General features: G+C 45.0%; 1 protein-coding gene across 2 annotated transcripts in view; it reads right to left on the bottom strand.

The window, feature by feature from the left end:
• Positions 1 to 9338, bottom strand: part of col5a1 (procollagen, type V, alpha 1) — a 134219-nt gene extending 124881 nt beyond the window's left edge. For both annotated transcript variants that reach the window (XM_083641810.1, XM_083641811.1), the window contains exon 1: positions 8988 to 9338. In XM_083641810.1, the coding sequence (XP_083497936.1) occupies positions 8988 to 9087 (100 nt within the window). In that variant the 5' untranslated portion in view covers positions 9088 to 9338. The remainder of the gene's footprint in view (positions 1 to 8987) is intronic.
• Positions 9339 to 14689: the final 5351 nt, after the last annotated feature.

Here is a 14689-nt window from a genome sequence, read left to right as displayed (position 1 = left end):
GTATATTTATGTGCATCATCCTTCCTGCAGCAGGCGAGAGAAAATGATATCTTTCTGGACAAACTTTCACCAATCTAATAGGCTATATTTTTCTAGCTGATGCATAGAACATTATTTTCACTTTGATCTTGCTATAGTGTAGCGTATTTACATGCTTGCAGTATTGAAACTGCAGTTAGATTGGTTTGAGAAGCATAATAATATGGAATAATAGCCTATAATGCAGACAGACAGGCTGGATGAAGGGGGGGGGGGGGGGGGGGGGGCAGAGCGTTTGGCTTTCGTCTGGTTTTGCGGGATCACTGGAATTGGAGCTAAAAAGGCAAGCGTGCGATTCGTTTATTGCACTTATCCAATGAGCATGACGGTGCATAATTTTACGCCTAAAAGGCGTGGTTGTAATGCTTTGGGCTGCATCTAGCGCCAGCACGACGATATCAAGTGCGCCTTTCCACGCCCACTGCTTTGATCTGCGCCTGCCGCTCGGCCTAGAAACTGCGCCGATGCAACGATAGGGGCCCCAGAGTCTGTCTATGACTGACGGAAAAGGAAGGTCACAACAACCACACCTCCAGTAATTTTCCGTCGTTGTGAGACGAGTTGACGTCTTCTATGCAGAGTGTTTTTGCATTAATGTTATTAGAAACGGACGCGGAAAAGGAAGTGGCGGTGGCAGGAGAGGCACTCTGTGCAGGAAGCTGGGAGAAACGGTACGGCTGTCCCAGAAATTCCAAAATCCAATCATGGAAGTTTGAAACCCTCATTAGTGTTTTGCTTTCACCTGTGTTTGTTTACCCTGCCTTTTTGACACCAAATGGCCCCCGTGAGAAGGGTCTATTGACCCTGGCGGGGATTGCCCTTCTAGTTAGCCTATATGTTGTTGTTGTTTTCTGATCAAACACTAGCTTGGTGCCTGATTGTCAGTCACATAACATAATTAATTCAGCTTAATTACAAAATACTGCTGAATAAGCACATGCTGGCTGTGCTGCCTTTCCATTACACCCCCTTACACATTTTTTATCACCTAATAAAGTAGAAAATAGAATAGTTCTGACTGCAGTGACGTTTCTGGAGAAACCAGAAATCTCTCTATTTCCCCCTACTAGGAAAAAATAAAATGCTTACACTGGGTATTCTACTGGCCAGGCTGTGGCGAGGCGAGGACTGGGGAAGGGGGCCTGGGGTTGGAAAGGATGAGTCATACACTGCTTTCCATGCTCAATGATTATAATACGCCTATTACAGAGAAAAGCACTGTTTCCCCCCGGTTCCCCCCCCCCCCACCCCCCCGCCTCCCAGGCTGCAGCAGAGCTATGTTCACCTTGCCATACACCACATGCTGTAACAAAGCATTATGGTAAAAAAAAAAAAGAGAAAAGAAATCAAAGACAAGAGTGAGAGTGATGACGTGAGATAAGCGCATCATTGGCTGAATCCAACTCGAAAAGATTCTAGTGTTGAAAGTTCAGACACGACTGCCTCCATTTTGTTCCCTTTTGTCTGTCAGTGAGTGGAGAACACATCATCTTTCCCGCTTGCAACTTGGAATTGAAATGATCTGATCCAGCTGCATCTGTGTCTTTCACAACAGTAGACAATCTCATGTTCACTAGAGGTACGATACAGCATATACAGTAGTACTGTATTGACCCTTTTCACAGTGGCCATTTTGTGTCAAAAAGGCAGGGTAAACACAGGTGCAAGCAAAACAGTCATGAGGTTTCCAAATTCAATTGTTTGGAAGTTGGAAAGTGAAACCCTCATTACTGTTTTGCTTGCACCTGTGTTTACCCTGCCTTTTCGACACAAGATGGCCGCCGTGAAAAGGGCCTATTGCGACTGTTTGTGTGGCAGTATATCGTATCGCACAAATGCCAAGTATCACAATATTTTATTATATAAATTGTCAAGTGCATGCAGCCTTTTTGCCCGGTATTTACGACAGTGTTGGTCAGTCTGTCTGCTTGACAATCCCATTTTGCAAAAGACTGGAAACTTTATCTCATTCGATAAAACAGATGTTGACAAAGTTGTTGCAGTTGTTTGCCGTTATAAAAAGGTAATCAATCACAATATATCGCAATATTTTTCAAACCACAATAATGTTTTCAAGCGACTTAATTATCGTGATAATATTGTATTGTGGCGACTCTGGTGATTCCCAGCCCTAAGGTTCAATACTGTTGGAGAAAGCATACTGTAACTGGCTTCAAATCAGACATGGAGCCCAGTGAGAAGTTAAAATCGGCCATATTGTTTGACCTTTAATGTGTCTGGAAAGGAATAGACATTTTACTGTCTAGAGAACATGGCAGAAAACAGAGCTGTGTGTGTCGCACAAAGGGTCTCCCTGACACCGGGTCAAAAGACTCACCCTACATATTTTTTTTATCACCCATCTTGTTATCAGGCATTAGAGCTGATTTACACAGTCCTTTCCACAATGGCCGCATTGACAGGCTGAAGTGGCACATGCAATTGCAGGGTCACTGCCTCTCTCTGCACAGTGCAGCTAGCTCAGATTCCTTCCTCGGCACCATGGCGATAGCCACACACACAAGAACCCGCTTTTCACACACCGCGTCTTATCTGATCGGGTTGAACAAAACCCTTTGGATTCCCACTTTAAGGTGAGCAAGAAATAACCTACAGCAGTGGTACTGAAACGTTTCCCTACTCAAGAGCCACATTGAGCAAAAAAAAAAAAAAATCTTTGCAAGAGCCACAATCCAAAAAAGGTCCCTTTCCTCCCATTATTGTTTTTTTTTTTTTTTTTTTTTTTTTTTTTTTAAGTAGGACTTAAAAAGAGCCACAACTATCCATAAAGGAGCCGCATGAGGCTCTAGAGCCTCGGGTTGAGTATCACTGACCTACAGCTACATACTGTATCTGCCTTCCTCAGTTCGGCAATGACTGATGATGGGAGCAAGTGATAGCAATCTTCATTTCAACAGCCTCATTATTGTGTTGTTGTTCCTTGATTATGGTGCAAATCTTGAATCTTGAATCTTGGTGTCTGCCTCTCACCAAGAGCTAGCCAAGTCCGTTTGGACGTTCAGATTATTCCCAGGCCTTGGAACAAAAACATTTGTGGCCAGGGAACAAACGGCTTCCTGCAACAGTGATATCCTCGTCGCTTCATTCCATCACATACACAGGTGTGGCATTGAAGCCCTGATATGTAACTTTTTAAAATCTTAATATAACAGATTTTTAAATCATTGTGATGGTATACTGACTTCTGATAGGGAGAATGGTGCCTCTATCATTCCCACGCTGTGCCCTGAACACCTGTTTCCTGCAGCATGTAAACTCTGAGTCAAGTTTCACAGGAACTGAAACGTGTTTATCGCTTGCTAGCTTGATTAGCAGCGTGATTAGCAATTTTTTTCTCCAGTGAATCAGTTGTGAACACTGCAGAAAGGCAGTAACGCAATGCAGAAACAGTAAAATAAGGCTGATATCTGAATGTACAAACAGGGAAGTGTAGCCTTTATTAGCATCTGTATTTACCATTTGTGGCAGCAGAGGCCGCTGTTGCTGCTGCTCAGCACAAAGTTACACGTTGGAGCTTTAACTTCATGAAAAAGACCGTAGTTATATAGGGCCTGCATATAAGTCTAAAGGGCTGTTGGTGTCCTAAATACCGTTTGGGTTTGATTCTACACTATAAATATTCCATCATTCCTATTAATGGCTTCCTAAAGAACGTTTTGAATTGTGACGTAATGCAAAATGCTGCGTTGATCTATAGAACTGTCCTTTGAAGAGTTGTTCAGATATAAAGGCTTTGTAAATGGAAAAACAGCTGCGGACCAGCTGTATTCGACCTTTAACCCTGTCATAAAGTTGGCCTGCTAAAACAAAAAGAACCTTTTAATGACCCTGCATGGGTATGTGCAAACCTGCCTGAAATGTGAGGCATTGCTATAATCTCGACAAAACCCACCTATGGGGGTGCAGATGTTATTTGAGCAGAAATATTCTCTAGAACTAGCATAGAATGGTGTATTTTTCTTTTGAAAAATGCAAGAGTACTTTTTTTTTCATAGGTCCCTGTTCCACCAGGAATGGGATGAAAACATCTGGAAGACATTTTTTCGGCCTTTTCTGGAGAGCTAAGCAGACAGCACAATGGAACTTATCGGATCCAGATGTGAACGAGCACAGTGAAACAGCAAGGCCTTTTCTTATTCTCCCCTTTTAAAAGACGTAGGCTACGGATAAAAACAAAGACCAATTCCTAAAATATAGCATGAATCTCGATTCGTGAATCCAATTTCCTGATCGCTGACCATATCCGTTGGTCCACGCAGCATACGCTACCATGAGTGACTTTGCCACTTTGGCCCAAATCCATCCTTGTTTTCGTTTGCACGAGGTATTCAAAGAATGTTATTTCAGTATTTTTGATGAATAAAGTAGTTTGACAAGTCGGTTCTAGTCCTAGGAGAGCGTTTCCTATTGACGTAGACAATCCAAAAACCTTTTACTTAATTAACGATAACAAACCACAGTGAAAACCAAACACATTTTTAAAGATTTGTGAAAAGACTCAAAGACTGATTTACGGAACTAAGCACAAAACACTACTCAGTGGAAACACAAAGGAAACCTTCTGGAGAAGAACCCAGAGTTGGTCCACAGCAGACCTGTTGGTCATATAACAGCCTAGACAACAAACTATGACTTCACATTAGGAGGTCCTGGAATTATACTGCTTTTAACTGAGTGTTGTTCAGTCAGACATCTGAAACATCCTCATCCTGAAGTCAGTTGCTGGAAACTAGAGAGATAAAGTGACCTTCATTCATTTTCAATTGTTGTTTCTTCATTCTCACTTTTAGGCTAAAGTCGTCAAGAAACATTGGTACTGTACAGACTTCCAATGTGACACTTTACAGAGATGTGATCCATAAAAAGCAGCACATGCAGCCATGACCAAAAACATATTGCCACTACATTTTTCCCATGACGCAGCTCGAGGGCATCATCCGCCAAATTCAGGTCAGGCAGTCAGTCATGAACACTTAGGGCAGAGATATTACTTGCTTTTAACTATACGTGTTTGCGAGCGCATGATGGCCGCCTCGCATCCGGTGTCGTTTTGGAGCATATGTGTACAGTAGCATTCATTTGGATAGGACGTGCACGTTTGCGCAGGATATGCACGCAAACGCATAGCCAAAAGCAAGTATATCTCCTCCGGCCTTCGTGAGGTGGTGCGCTTCATCAGAAGGCCTCTAGAGGGAGGCCATCAGACAAAGGGTCTGCACAGGATCTGGGCTTGTTCTTTCTCTGACCTCCAGAGGAGTTTGCGAACCCAGGAGCAACGCAGGCTCAACAACTTTGATCCTACAACAAGAATTCCTTTCTTCAGGCAATGAAACTGTAAACCTGACAGCAGTGGCAATCTGAAAGTCACGACCTTCAGCCTTTGAACTCTGACCCCTCCTCCCATTCTTGACATCTCCACCTTATTGGCTTGGTTATTACCACCTTTCACCTGGGTTTTAAAGCAAGGTATCCTCATTAATCCGAGGGGAAGGCAACCCCAGAATAACAGCAGCCTGACTTATATTCAGTCTGTTGACCTCTGCCCTCACGTTGCTGTTCACTTGAAAACATATCACGTGCAAACAACTGAACTTCCTCATTGTAAAATCCTATACATCAATTTTGGGAAAACGCTGTCACCTGAAAGGCATGACTCAATATAACAGCTGATCTCATGGTCAAATACGTCAGTATTACTCTTGAGATAGCCAGTAGCTTAAATGCTATTCCAGCTGAGTTGGACTTTGATGTCACCATTGCCTTTGTGAAGCTCAGTAGCTAAAGCGAAAACCTTGTGCAAAATGTTTGTCTTGCACTGAGGATTTTGTAAACTCTTTGCGGAGACTGTTTAGATGGAAGGAAACAAAGGCGTAGGAATTTACCACAAACTGCATAATAGGCACGTAATTATCATTAAATTATTAAAGACGCTAGACAAACAACGACTTATGCTTCTGCTTTTCCATTAGGCAAGAAACACAACGCAATGACGGAGCGAGCCAAGCTTATGAACATCGTTATAAGGTTGATTAGCCTACAGCTAAATGCAAAGGAACTTGACAGTGAAAATATTGCACTTTGACTTTGTATCTGTAGTCAATTGTGCACATTATATCACAAATGCCTAACTCTGTTCTTAATTGTTTTCGTTTGTGATCACTATGTAAAAACCCATACTTTATCAACCTTTTTGTTTCATATTAAGTGAATAGGATATAACAAGTATGCTTATTACCTATTTGATGTTTGATTAATAGTACAATATGGTCCATAGCATGTATAATGATATTTTAATTGTTTTGTTGATGGTATATTTTTTAGATCGGTTAAGTAACTGCTTAAATAAATTAGTCGCTAAATAGAGCAAATTCTTCATATGGCCATAAAACACACCTGTAACCTGGAACACCTGTGACCTGTATTTTTACGAGAGCCCCACTAGATAGAGACCACGTGGTTCCTTTGGCCCAGATTAACTCCACTAGCCTTGAGATGACCGTACATCTCACAGCCCTGCGGCTCACAGGTCATCTGGTTTGGGTCACGATGCAGCCTTTACTGCTGACAAACTGCCTAATTATGTCTAATTACCACATGATCGTATAGTTTACCTGCCCTGTAGAGCTTTCACATGCAAAGAGTCAACTCAGCATTTCTGCAAATATTCAACATTTTGAATCGGGGAAAAAAAAAAAAAAAAAAGGATTACATCCTGTGTTATTTAATTGTTGACTGCGTTATTGAGAAAGGAATGAACGGAAGTAAATATGCATTTAAAATCTGAAAATTGTAAGTAAAAAAAAGAGAGATAGTAAACAAAGGCTGCGCTATGTAGCAACCATGTTGCTAACAGTCAAGTCATGAAAGCCTATTCTTATGCCGCATTTGTCAAGTGTCAAGTTTCAGGAAGTGAAGTCAGCCCCGAGTGGATCGCTTACGAGACTGGTTGCTTTCTGTCCAGTTTTAAGAGCCAATTAAATCCAGCCAGCACCGTCCAAGTGGATTCAATTCCATGTTCTCTAAAGTCTCACTAAAACTCCATCTGAAATGACTCGGATCTGAATCCAACTCTTTATAATGACCTAAGCTGGGTTGAATTAATAATCAGTGGTTATACTGGAAGCTACAACATGGAAATACACACACTGCAAAGGGAAATCACTTTCAATGTCTAGTAATAGCCCATGAGCATTTAAAACCACTTTGAAATGGCATCTAATCTGTGGCAGCCTATCACATTGTCTCGTTAATCATACATCGGTAGATTTAGGTTTGAACTGAGCACCTGGCCCAATCAGACACCTTAGCGGTCACATTCTCATTCTACAATCCAGCTCCATTCAGAGACCTTCTAACTGAAGGCTTGCAGACAGCGCAGGCCATCTGTTTACCTCCAAGGCCTGTGACACAGCAAACAGCAGACCACCTACCATGCACGGCAGTCTCAAGGTGCTAATAATACATGTAGGCTAGGCCAGACCCAAGCCCCACTGCCCCAGGACTCTGTCCACGACCTCCAAACGTACAAGGGCCACAACCGTCCCATGCAAAAGTGCCTCCTGATAATGGAAAATGGTGAAGAATATGGAGCCGAAATCATATATATCAAACATCTTTGATATCTGCTTTAGTTGGTATCAGGTTAGAATGGCAAATTCTCACTTGAGACATATTAAAGTGTCACTGAGAAGTGTGTGGAGCTTTGTTTAAAGGTGCTATAAGTGATCGTTTTTGTTAAAATAAGTGTTATAGCTCTACATTCCGACAGCCATGGCTGATATAGTGTTTGGTCAGTTGGTCTCAGTCCCTCCATTCCACAGTAAACAGAGAATCATTTTGTGGAATCCTCTCTCCTGATTGGACAAAATTGGGATGGGATCCCAGAAAAAGTATTTTCTGTATACTGCAGAGAGGACCCATACTGACCACAAACACTAGGCTATATCAGCGATAGCTGTCTGAAAGTAGAGCTATTTAACACTTTATTTTTTATTTAATTTAAATTTAAATTTTAATACCACTTACAGCACCTTTAATGCAATCGTTAAAACTCTGCGGGTATTTCCTTAGACTTTAGCTTTGGGAATTGTGTGTCGTGTCCTGATGTCTGTCTCCCTTAGGGCGGCTCCACCCTGCCACTTCAGACGAGCTAGGGCCACGCCCTCTTATGAACAGTATGCGCATCCTTCTTCTCATAGATGTATTTTAAAAAAAATCTTGAACTTTCCTGAACTTTTCCGGAGCAACTTAAGGACTAGTTTGCAACACATAGGCTATGTGCTAAAGGCAAATCAACAGTGCATGGATCTAGTCCACATCATCTGAATGTCTTGTAGTCTTTTCAGTGATATCTTTTGCTAATAAAATCTAAGGTTGTAAATAGCCTATGCAGCCTGGCATGGCACTGAATTAAGCAAGAAAAAATCAACAAAATCAATAAATGGACTATAAATTGGACATTAATTAACGTGAAATGTTAATTGAATGTGGACATCCCATTCCCAGTACTGATCATCACATAATCAGATTTGCCACTGCGAGATGATGTGTTTATGCCTGGCTGCCCTGCATCTTGCTGGCTCATACTGTTATGCTCAGCACATGGGCACTATAGAAGTTGCCACAAGTAGGCTATTAAAACGTTTGGGAGCTTAACAGCCTACAATTACAGTGCACCAACAATTTGACCAAAACCAGATAATATCATGTCGAGAGAATAATTCGCCAATGCCAAAATATCAGACTTCGACCGCATCTCCAAAGAAAACGCTGTGAGAGACTGAGCGACATAGATCCAGCTTTGCGCCGAGATGAGATGAGTTTAGGAGGAGTGGCGCACATCAACTCTATATCCACAGGCACGGGAACTTTCCAGTGATCCAAACGCGCGTCCAGAAAGCGCTCATCTGAACTGTGGGCGATCTTACCTGAACTTGCTTGCGACGTGACGAAAAGCAAAACCACCGCTATAGTGATCTGAGCGTCCCTTATCCTCCGTTTTACTTTCCATCTTATATGGGTATCCATGACCGCCAGAGACGTCCACGGTAAGTGGATCAACTTCACAACGGAGAGCAACTAATTAGACGTGTTGCAGCAATGTCTGATCAGGGCAGAGTTAAAGCCAAAATGGTCCAAGAGAAAGAGAAAAGGGGAGAGGGGGGGGTGTATCGTTATTTCTCAAGCAGCCATAAGTTGTTTTTAGTGTAGGTTCCTCCAGCTAGATGACCGTGGTGGGACACCCTCTCTCCCGAGCTTCTTCAGACTCTGCTGCTCGTCTGAACTCTCCTGCACCGCCGAGCCTCCGATCACAAGTGTTGCCCCCTCTTTCTCTCGTCACGTAGAGCCCCTACAAGTCCAAACTCCCCCCCTGGCTGTCAGTCACTCTGCGGACAGGGCAGACAGGCAAATGAGACGCGTCCATATGGAAGAGCCAGCCCTGTTATTGGACCGGGGGAGGGAGGAAAAGTTGAGGGAAAGTTTCACGCCTACATTCACATGCGCTCTAAATCTGAAGTGCTAGTCCCCTTCCACATCTATTTCTAATCGATCTATTTCCAGATATGCAACACTTATGAAACACATAATGAACAAAGTCATGCAACTTCATTTGCACGACTTTGTTGTATAATATAGGCTATAATATTTTAGTAGCCTACTTTTGGATGACATAAAATAGGCTATAACATGGCTACACAATATAACATGAGCATCAGTAGGGGAGACCGGGGCATCTTGTAACACTTTTTGCTTTCACTTCAGTTTCTCAGTTCTCAGGCCACAGTGTATAATCTTAATCTTTAGATTTTTACTTACTCAATTTAATATAGTTTTAAATGGTTACAGAAAGTGCATTTGTGATAAGTTGCCCCATTTTTATTGCCCATTTCTTTATTTTACAAAAAGAACACGTGTTCTCTGTCATATCTTCACATGTGACGATTTGCTCCGAAAACACTGACAAGTTTCTTTTTTACTTTTATGCTTGAAAAATATGAAAATTGTGACAGTGACTGCAACTGTTCAATTTTTAGGGTGTATTCCTTCACACCTATTTCGTTTGGAGCAGTTGTTCCGAAACAGAGAGCGTTTTCCCCCTTGGTGCAGTTCGTTTGGGGGAGTGTTAGTCTCGCTGGCCAGCCTCCTCTCCCTTCCGTCCGAGGAGTCTGGCGCCGCAGGTCTCCATAACTGGGATAAACCCTCCCCTGCTCTACTCTGCTCTCCCATTGGAGCGACTGTTTCGGTGGCAGCCGGATGTCCGCTCCCGGCTTATTACAAGCTCTGTCATTTGCTCCGACCATGTCAATCAGAGCGGCTTCCGCTCCCTCCTCCCTGTGTGTCGCTGTAAATAATGCCCTGCCGCCTCAGTGAAAATAACAACGCTAACTAGCTAGCAAGCTAACGGCAGAAACCTACACGCTAGCTCGTTGCTACACGCTGAAAACGGCAAGTTGGATTGTTTGAAACTATTTTCCAAGGGCACTGCCGCTAAGCGCCGCCCATTGCAATCCCACTATGGAGACCTGCGGCGCCAGACTCCTCGGACGGAAGGGAGAGGAGGCTGGCCAGCGAGACTAGGGGAGTGTGAACACAGCAATCGCACTGGGATGCGGGACAAAACAAGCGGACCGAGATCGCCAAGAAAGGGAGGTCTTGGTCCGCTTCCAAACAAACTCTGGTGCGGTTCGTTTGTGGTGAGAACGTGATCCGACCTCAATCCAACACAACTGCAGGAAACAGTGCCCATTTTTGGATAAACCAGCTGCCGTAGTCAGCTGCGCTTTAAAAACAACATCTTCATTCTTCTAAACTTTGGGGGATTTTTGCATCACCACCAATGGCAGCTTACCTCTCTGGTCTCCATTAAATAAATGAAAACAAGTCGTGGTAATCAGAGCCAGCCTGTGATAAGATTGTCTGGTTTCATCTGCACTCCCCACGGTAGAGGACATCATCATCACCGACGAGACCATCAAGAGAGCGGGGATCGTGTTGAACAGCCAGAGGGAAGAGAGGGACATCATCTGCAACGCTGTTACAGTCGGGGGAGCGGCGCTCATGTCTCCAGGTGAGCGAGAGGGGTCAACGCCGGAGGAGCTGGCCCAACCTAGCTGCTCTGCACCCCCCATGGTTGCTGCACAGAAAGCCGAGGTGGAGATCGACGCCGGTGGTGTTCGCCCTGCTGCCCTCAACACGCTGCCCCCTGGGGGAAGGGGACGGGAGGACTGTTCAGAGGTGGTCCTGGAGGACGACGTCATGCCCATCTGGGAGGTCGACGGGCGTGAGTGGAGACGCAGGCAGGCGGAGGACGTGGATATTGGTCTGGTGCTCGCGGGGGTAGCGGCCGGACGCCGCCCCCCTGCGGAGGAGATGCACACGTGTTCCGGTGTCACGAAGGGACTGTGGAACATGTTTTCGGACCTGGGTCTGGCTGATTATGGGGTTTTGGCGAGGATAGACCACGGAAAGGGGGAGTTCCAGATGGTTGTACCCAGCTACCTGCAGGGATTGGCGCTACGGTGGGCACACAGGGCCCCCAGATCCGGTTCCCCCGGATCCGGTCATTGCGGGCCTGAAGAGACACTCCGCCGTGTTCGTGCATTTGGCTACTGGGACAAACAGAAGGGGGACGTGCGGAGATACTGCAGGGCGTGTGATGACTGTGGGGCACAGAGGGGGGACCGAAAAGAGTCACCCTGGAGAGGAATAACCCCACTGGGGGTTGAGAAGGGCTAGAGTGCTTCAGGTGGGACAGAAGCTTTGAAAGGGGGGATGGAAATGGTGGTGGTTTAAAGGAAAGGTAAAAGGAGAAAATAAATAATGTAAATGTGGGGGTTATTGTTGAATTGAGATGTGGGGCTTGTGTTGAATTGAAATGTGGGTGAAAATGACTGTAAAAGGAAAGGGGGAAAATGTCAGTAACGAAATGGTGGTGGTGGAATGGAGAAAAAAGAAGTGGTGTGTTGAGGAAAAGAAAGGAGTACTTGGGGGAAATGTTGTTGGGGAATTGAAAGGGTCTGTGCGGGTTGTTGGGTATGGAATTTGATGTGGTGATGGGAAAAAAGATGTTGATGTGTTGGTGTGTTTTGGTACAGGGGGATATGTGTGGGTTGTGGGTGCCAGCGTGGGAGCTGGGCTTTTTGTTGGGTGAGGAGTATGTAGCGACCCAGGGTTTTGACATGTAATGTGGTGATGCAGTGTTTAGATAGGAACTGATGTGTGGGTGTGTTCCTGGGGGGAACGGGGTGTAAGTGGCACTTCCTGTCTCGTGGTGTTGTCAGTCTGTATATGTGAGAGGGCTGGCTGGTCGTGTGTGGAGCTAGCAGCGTAGCTACCGCTGGGAGCTATGAGAATGAGCCAAGAATAAAAGCCTGTACCAATTACAAGTCTCCGGTTCCTGGACGAATACCTGAAACGTTACAATAACATTTCTGGGAATTATTTGTTCCATCCCGGGAGGCTATTAGCCTACCGGAGTGTCTCCTGGCCAATCCAGGAGGCTTGGCAATAGTATTTGGATCATTTTATTTGTGGCTATGTGAACACAAACGAACCAAGGCACAAATGCAACAATTGTATCGATCAAGCCCCTGAATCGGAACAAAGCAAACGACCTAGAGATGTGAATACACCCTTGGATAGCGCCCTATGGTGTTCAGTGTGACAACCCATGTAGTCTGACTCTGCGGGTATAGCTCTGCCATTGGCTCCAACCATTTCAGTTGGAGTTAGCTCTCAAATGCCGCCGCCGCTGTGAAACAACAACGCTAGCTATCAAGCTAGCAACCTACATGCTGAAAATGTCAAGTTGTGATTGCAATTTGGGTTGTGCAATAAAGTAGGCCTGCTTGGTACTTTCGGTAGATGGTTGTAAAGATAACATAGCAACCCCCCCCCCCCCCTCATAGCAGAATGAGAGTGAGTTGAGCCAGGAGCCAGACTGAAGTGTGGAGATAGTCTGGCCAGCGAGACTAAAACCCATGTAACAAGATGCCCCAGTCTCCCCTAAATACATTGTAGATTAGCCTTTGTTCACACCATATAGAACTGAAGCTTAAGGCAGGCTCAAGCTGAACTGATGCTTTAACCGTTCAAACCAGGAGCAGTCTGTTTTCCCCAGCACCTTGCTCGGCGCGGCTTGAACCCGGCCACAACTCCCACTGAATTCATGCCTGGCAGGTTCAAGCTTCACACGTCACGCCTGGAAAATAGGACTGAATCCTGACTTATCGCTCCAGCGCGGCCTCAGCGCGGCCTCAGCGCGGCCTCAGCGCGGCCTCAGCGTGCCCTCAGCGTGGCGTGGCGTGCGGCTAGGTTGAACGGTCTCACCTGTTAACAAGGATGCTGAAATGAAACTGCGTGGCTTCAGCGTGACTTTGGCATGGGTTTGGCGTATGGTGTGAACGGCCACTTTAGGCACGTTGCAGTAGGCTATTTATTAATATAATAAGCACTGTATTTAAAGCCAAGCACTGGCACCCTTGACAGAGATATGAAAATCCTCTGACATTACAGTGGGTACAGTACAAATTGATGATGACATCAGTGATGATGTCATCAGTGATGATGTCATAAGTGATGTCATCGTTCCTGGCTGAGGCAATAAGTTCATTGATGATGTCATAATAAGAATGAGAAGTGTCCGTGTGTGTGTGTGTGTGAGTGTGAGTGTGAGAGAGTGAGTCAGTGAGCAGAATTTTGTCCAGCCACAGCTATGCCGTGTTATGTGCAATCGGGCTAAAACTTGCAGGAAATGTAAAGAGCACCCCAGCGGGTGACCTGACGGAGCCGGATTTTTTAATTAGGTGATTGCCCTAATTACCTAATGATGTGATGTCATCGGTGATGTCATCAGTGATGATGTCATCAGTGATGCCATCCTTCCTGGTGCCAATAGAGCGGGCGAGGCCACGGAGCGGCTCAGCTGTGTAGAATCCTATATTCTTATTATAATTTGAGAAGTGCGTGCGTGCGTGCGTGCGTGCGTGCGTGCGTGCGTGTGAGCAGATTTTGTCCGGCCGCGGCTGTGCCGCTTTAGGTTTGATCGGGCTGAAACTTTCAGGGGTTGTAAAGAGGATCCGTGCGGGTGACCTGACGGAGCTGGATTTTTTTATTAGGTGATTGCCCTAATTACCTAATGATGTGATGTCATCAGTGATGTCATCAGTGATGATGTCATCAGTGATGATGTCATCAGTGATGTCATCCTTCCTGATGCCAATAGAGCAGGCGAGGCCGCGTAGCGGCCGAACTGCGTATGTGACGCGCAGTGGCTGTGCTGCAGGGCGGGCTCACCTAGGAAGTAGTAGTTGCTAGTAGAGTTCTCAATGGTCCTACAAAATCTAACCCCACCCAACCCAACCCGCTTGAGACGTGGACCGAGCAAGATGTGCAAACGTTAACTTATTTTGCACATCTGACAACAGGTATCACAGAAATTAACTTTACACTATCTTCCTACTACAGTAGTAAGACTTGTCTTGGATACCGCTAAAGGAACATGCCGACATTTTTGGGAGATTCGCCTAGGCTATTTGCCATTTTCCCAAGAGTAAAACAAGAAGATATAGATATACTGTATCTCTTCTCATGTAATAGAAAAATAGCGCCCCGCCACTCTCGCTAGTTA

This window comes from Poromitra crassiceps, assembly GCF_964638095.1.
Source record: "Poromitra crassiceps genome assembly, chromosome: 8".
In the NCBI taxonomy this organism is placed as follows: Eukaryota; Metazoa; Chordata; class Actinopteri; order Beryciformes; family Melamphaidae; genus Poromitra; species Poromitra crassiceps.
Note: the sequence above shows the minus strand (reverse complement) of the source record. Positions and strands in the feature narration are given on the sequence as shown.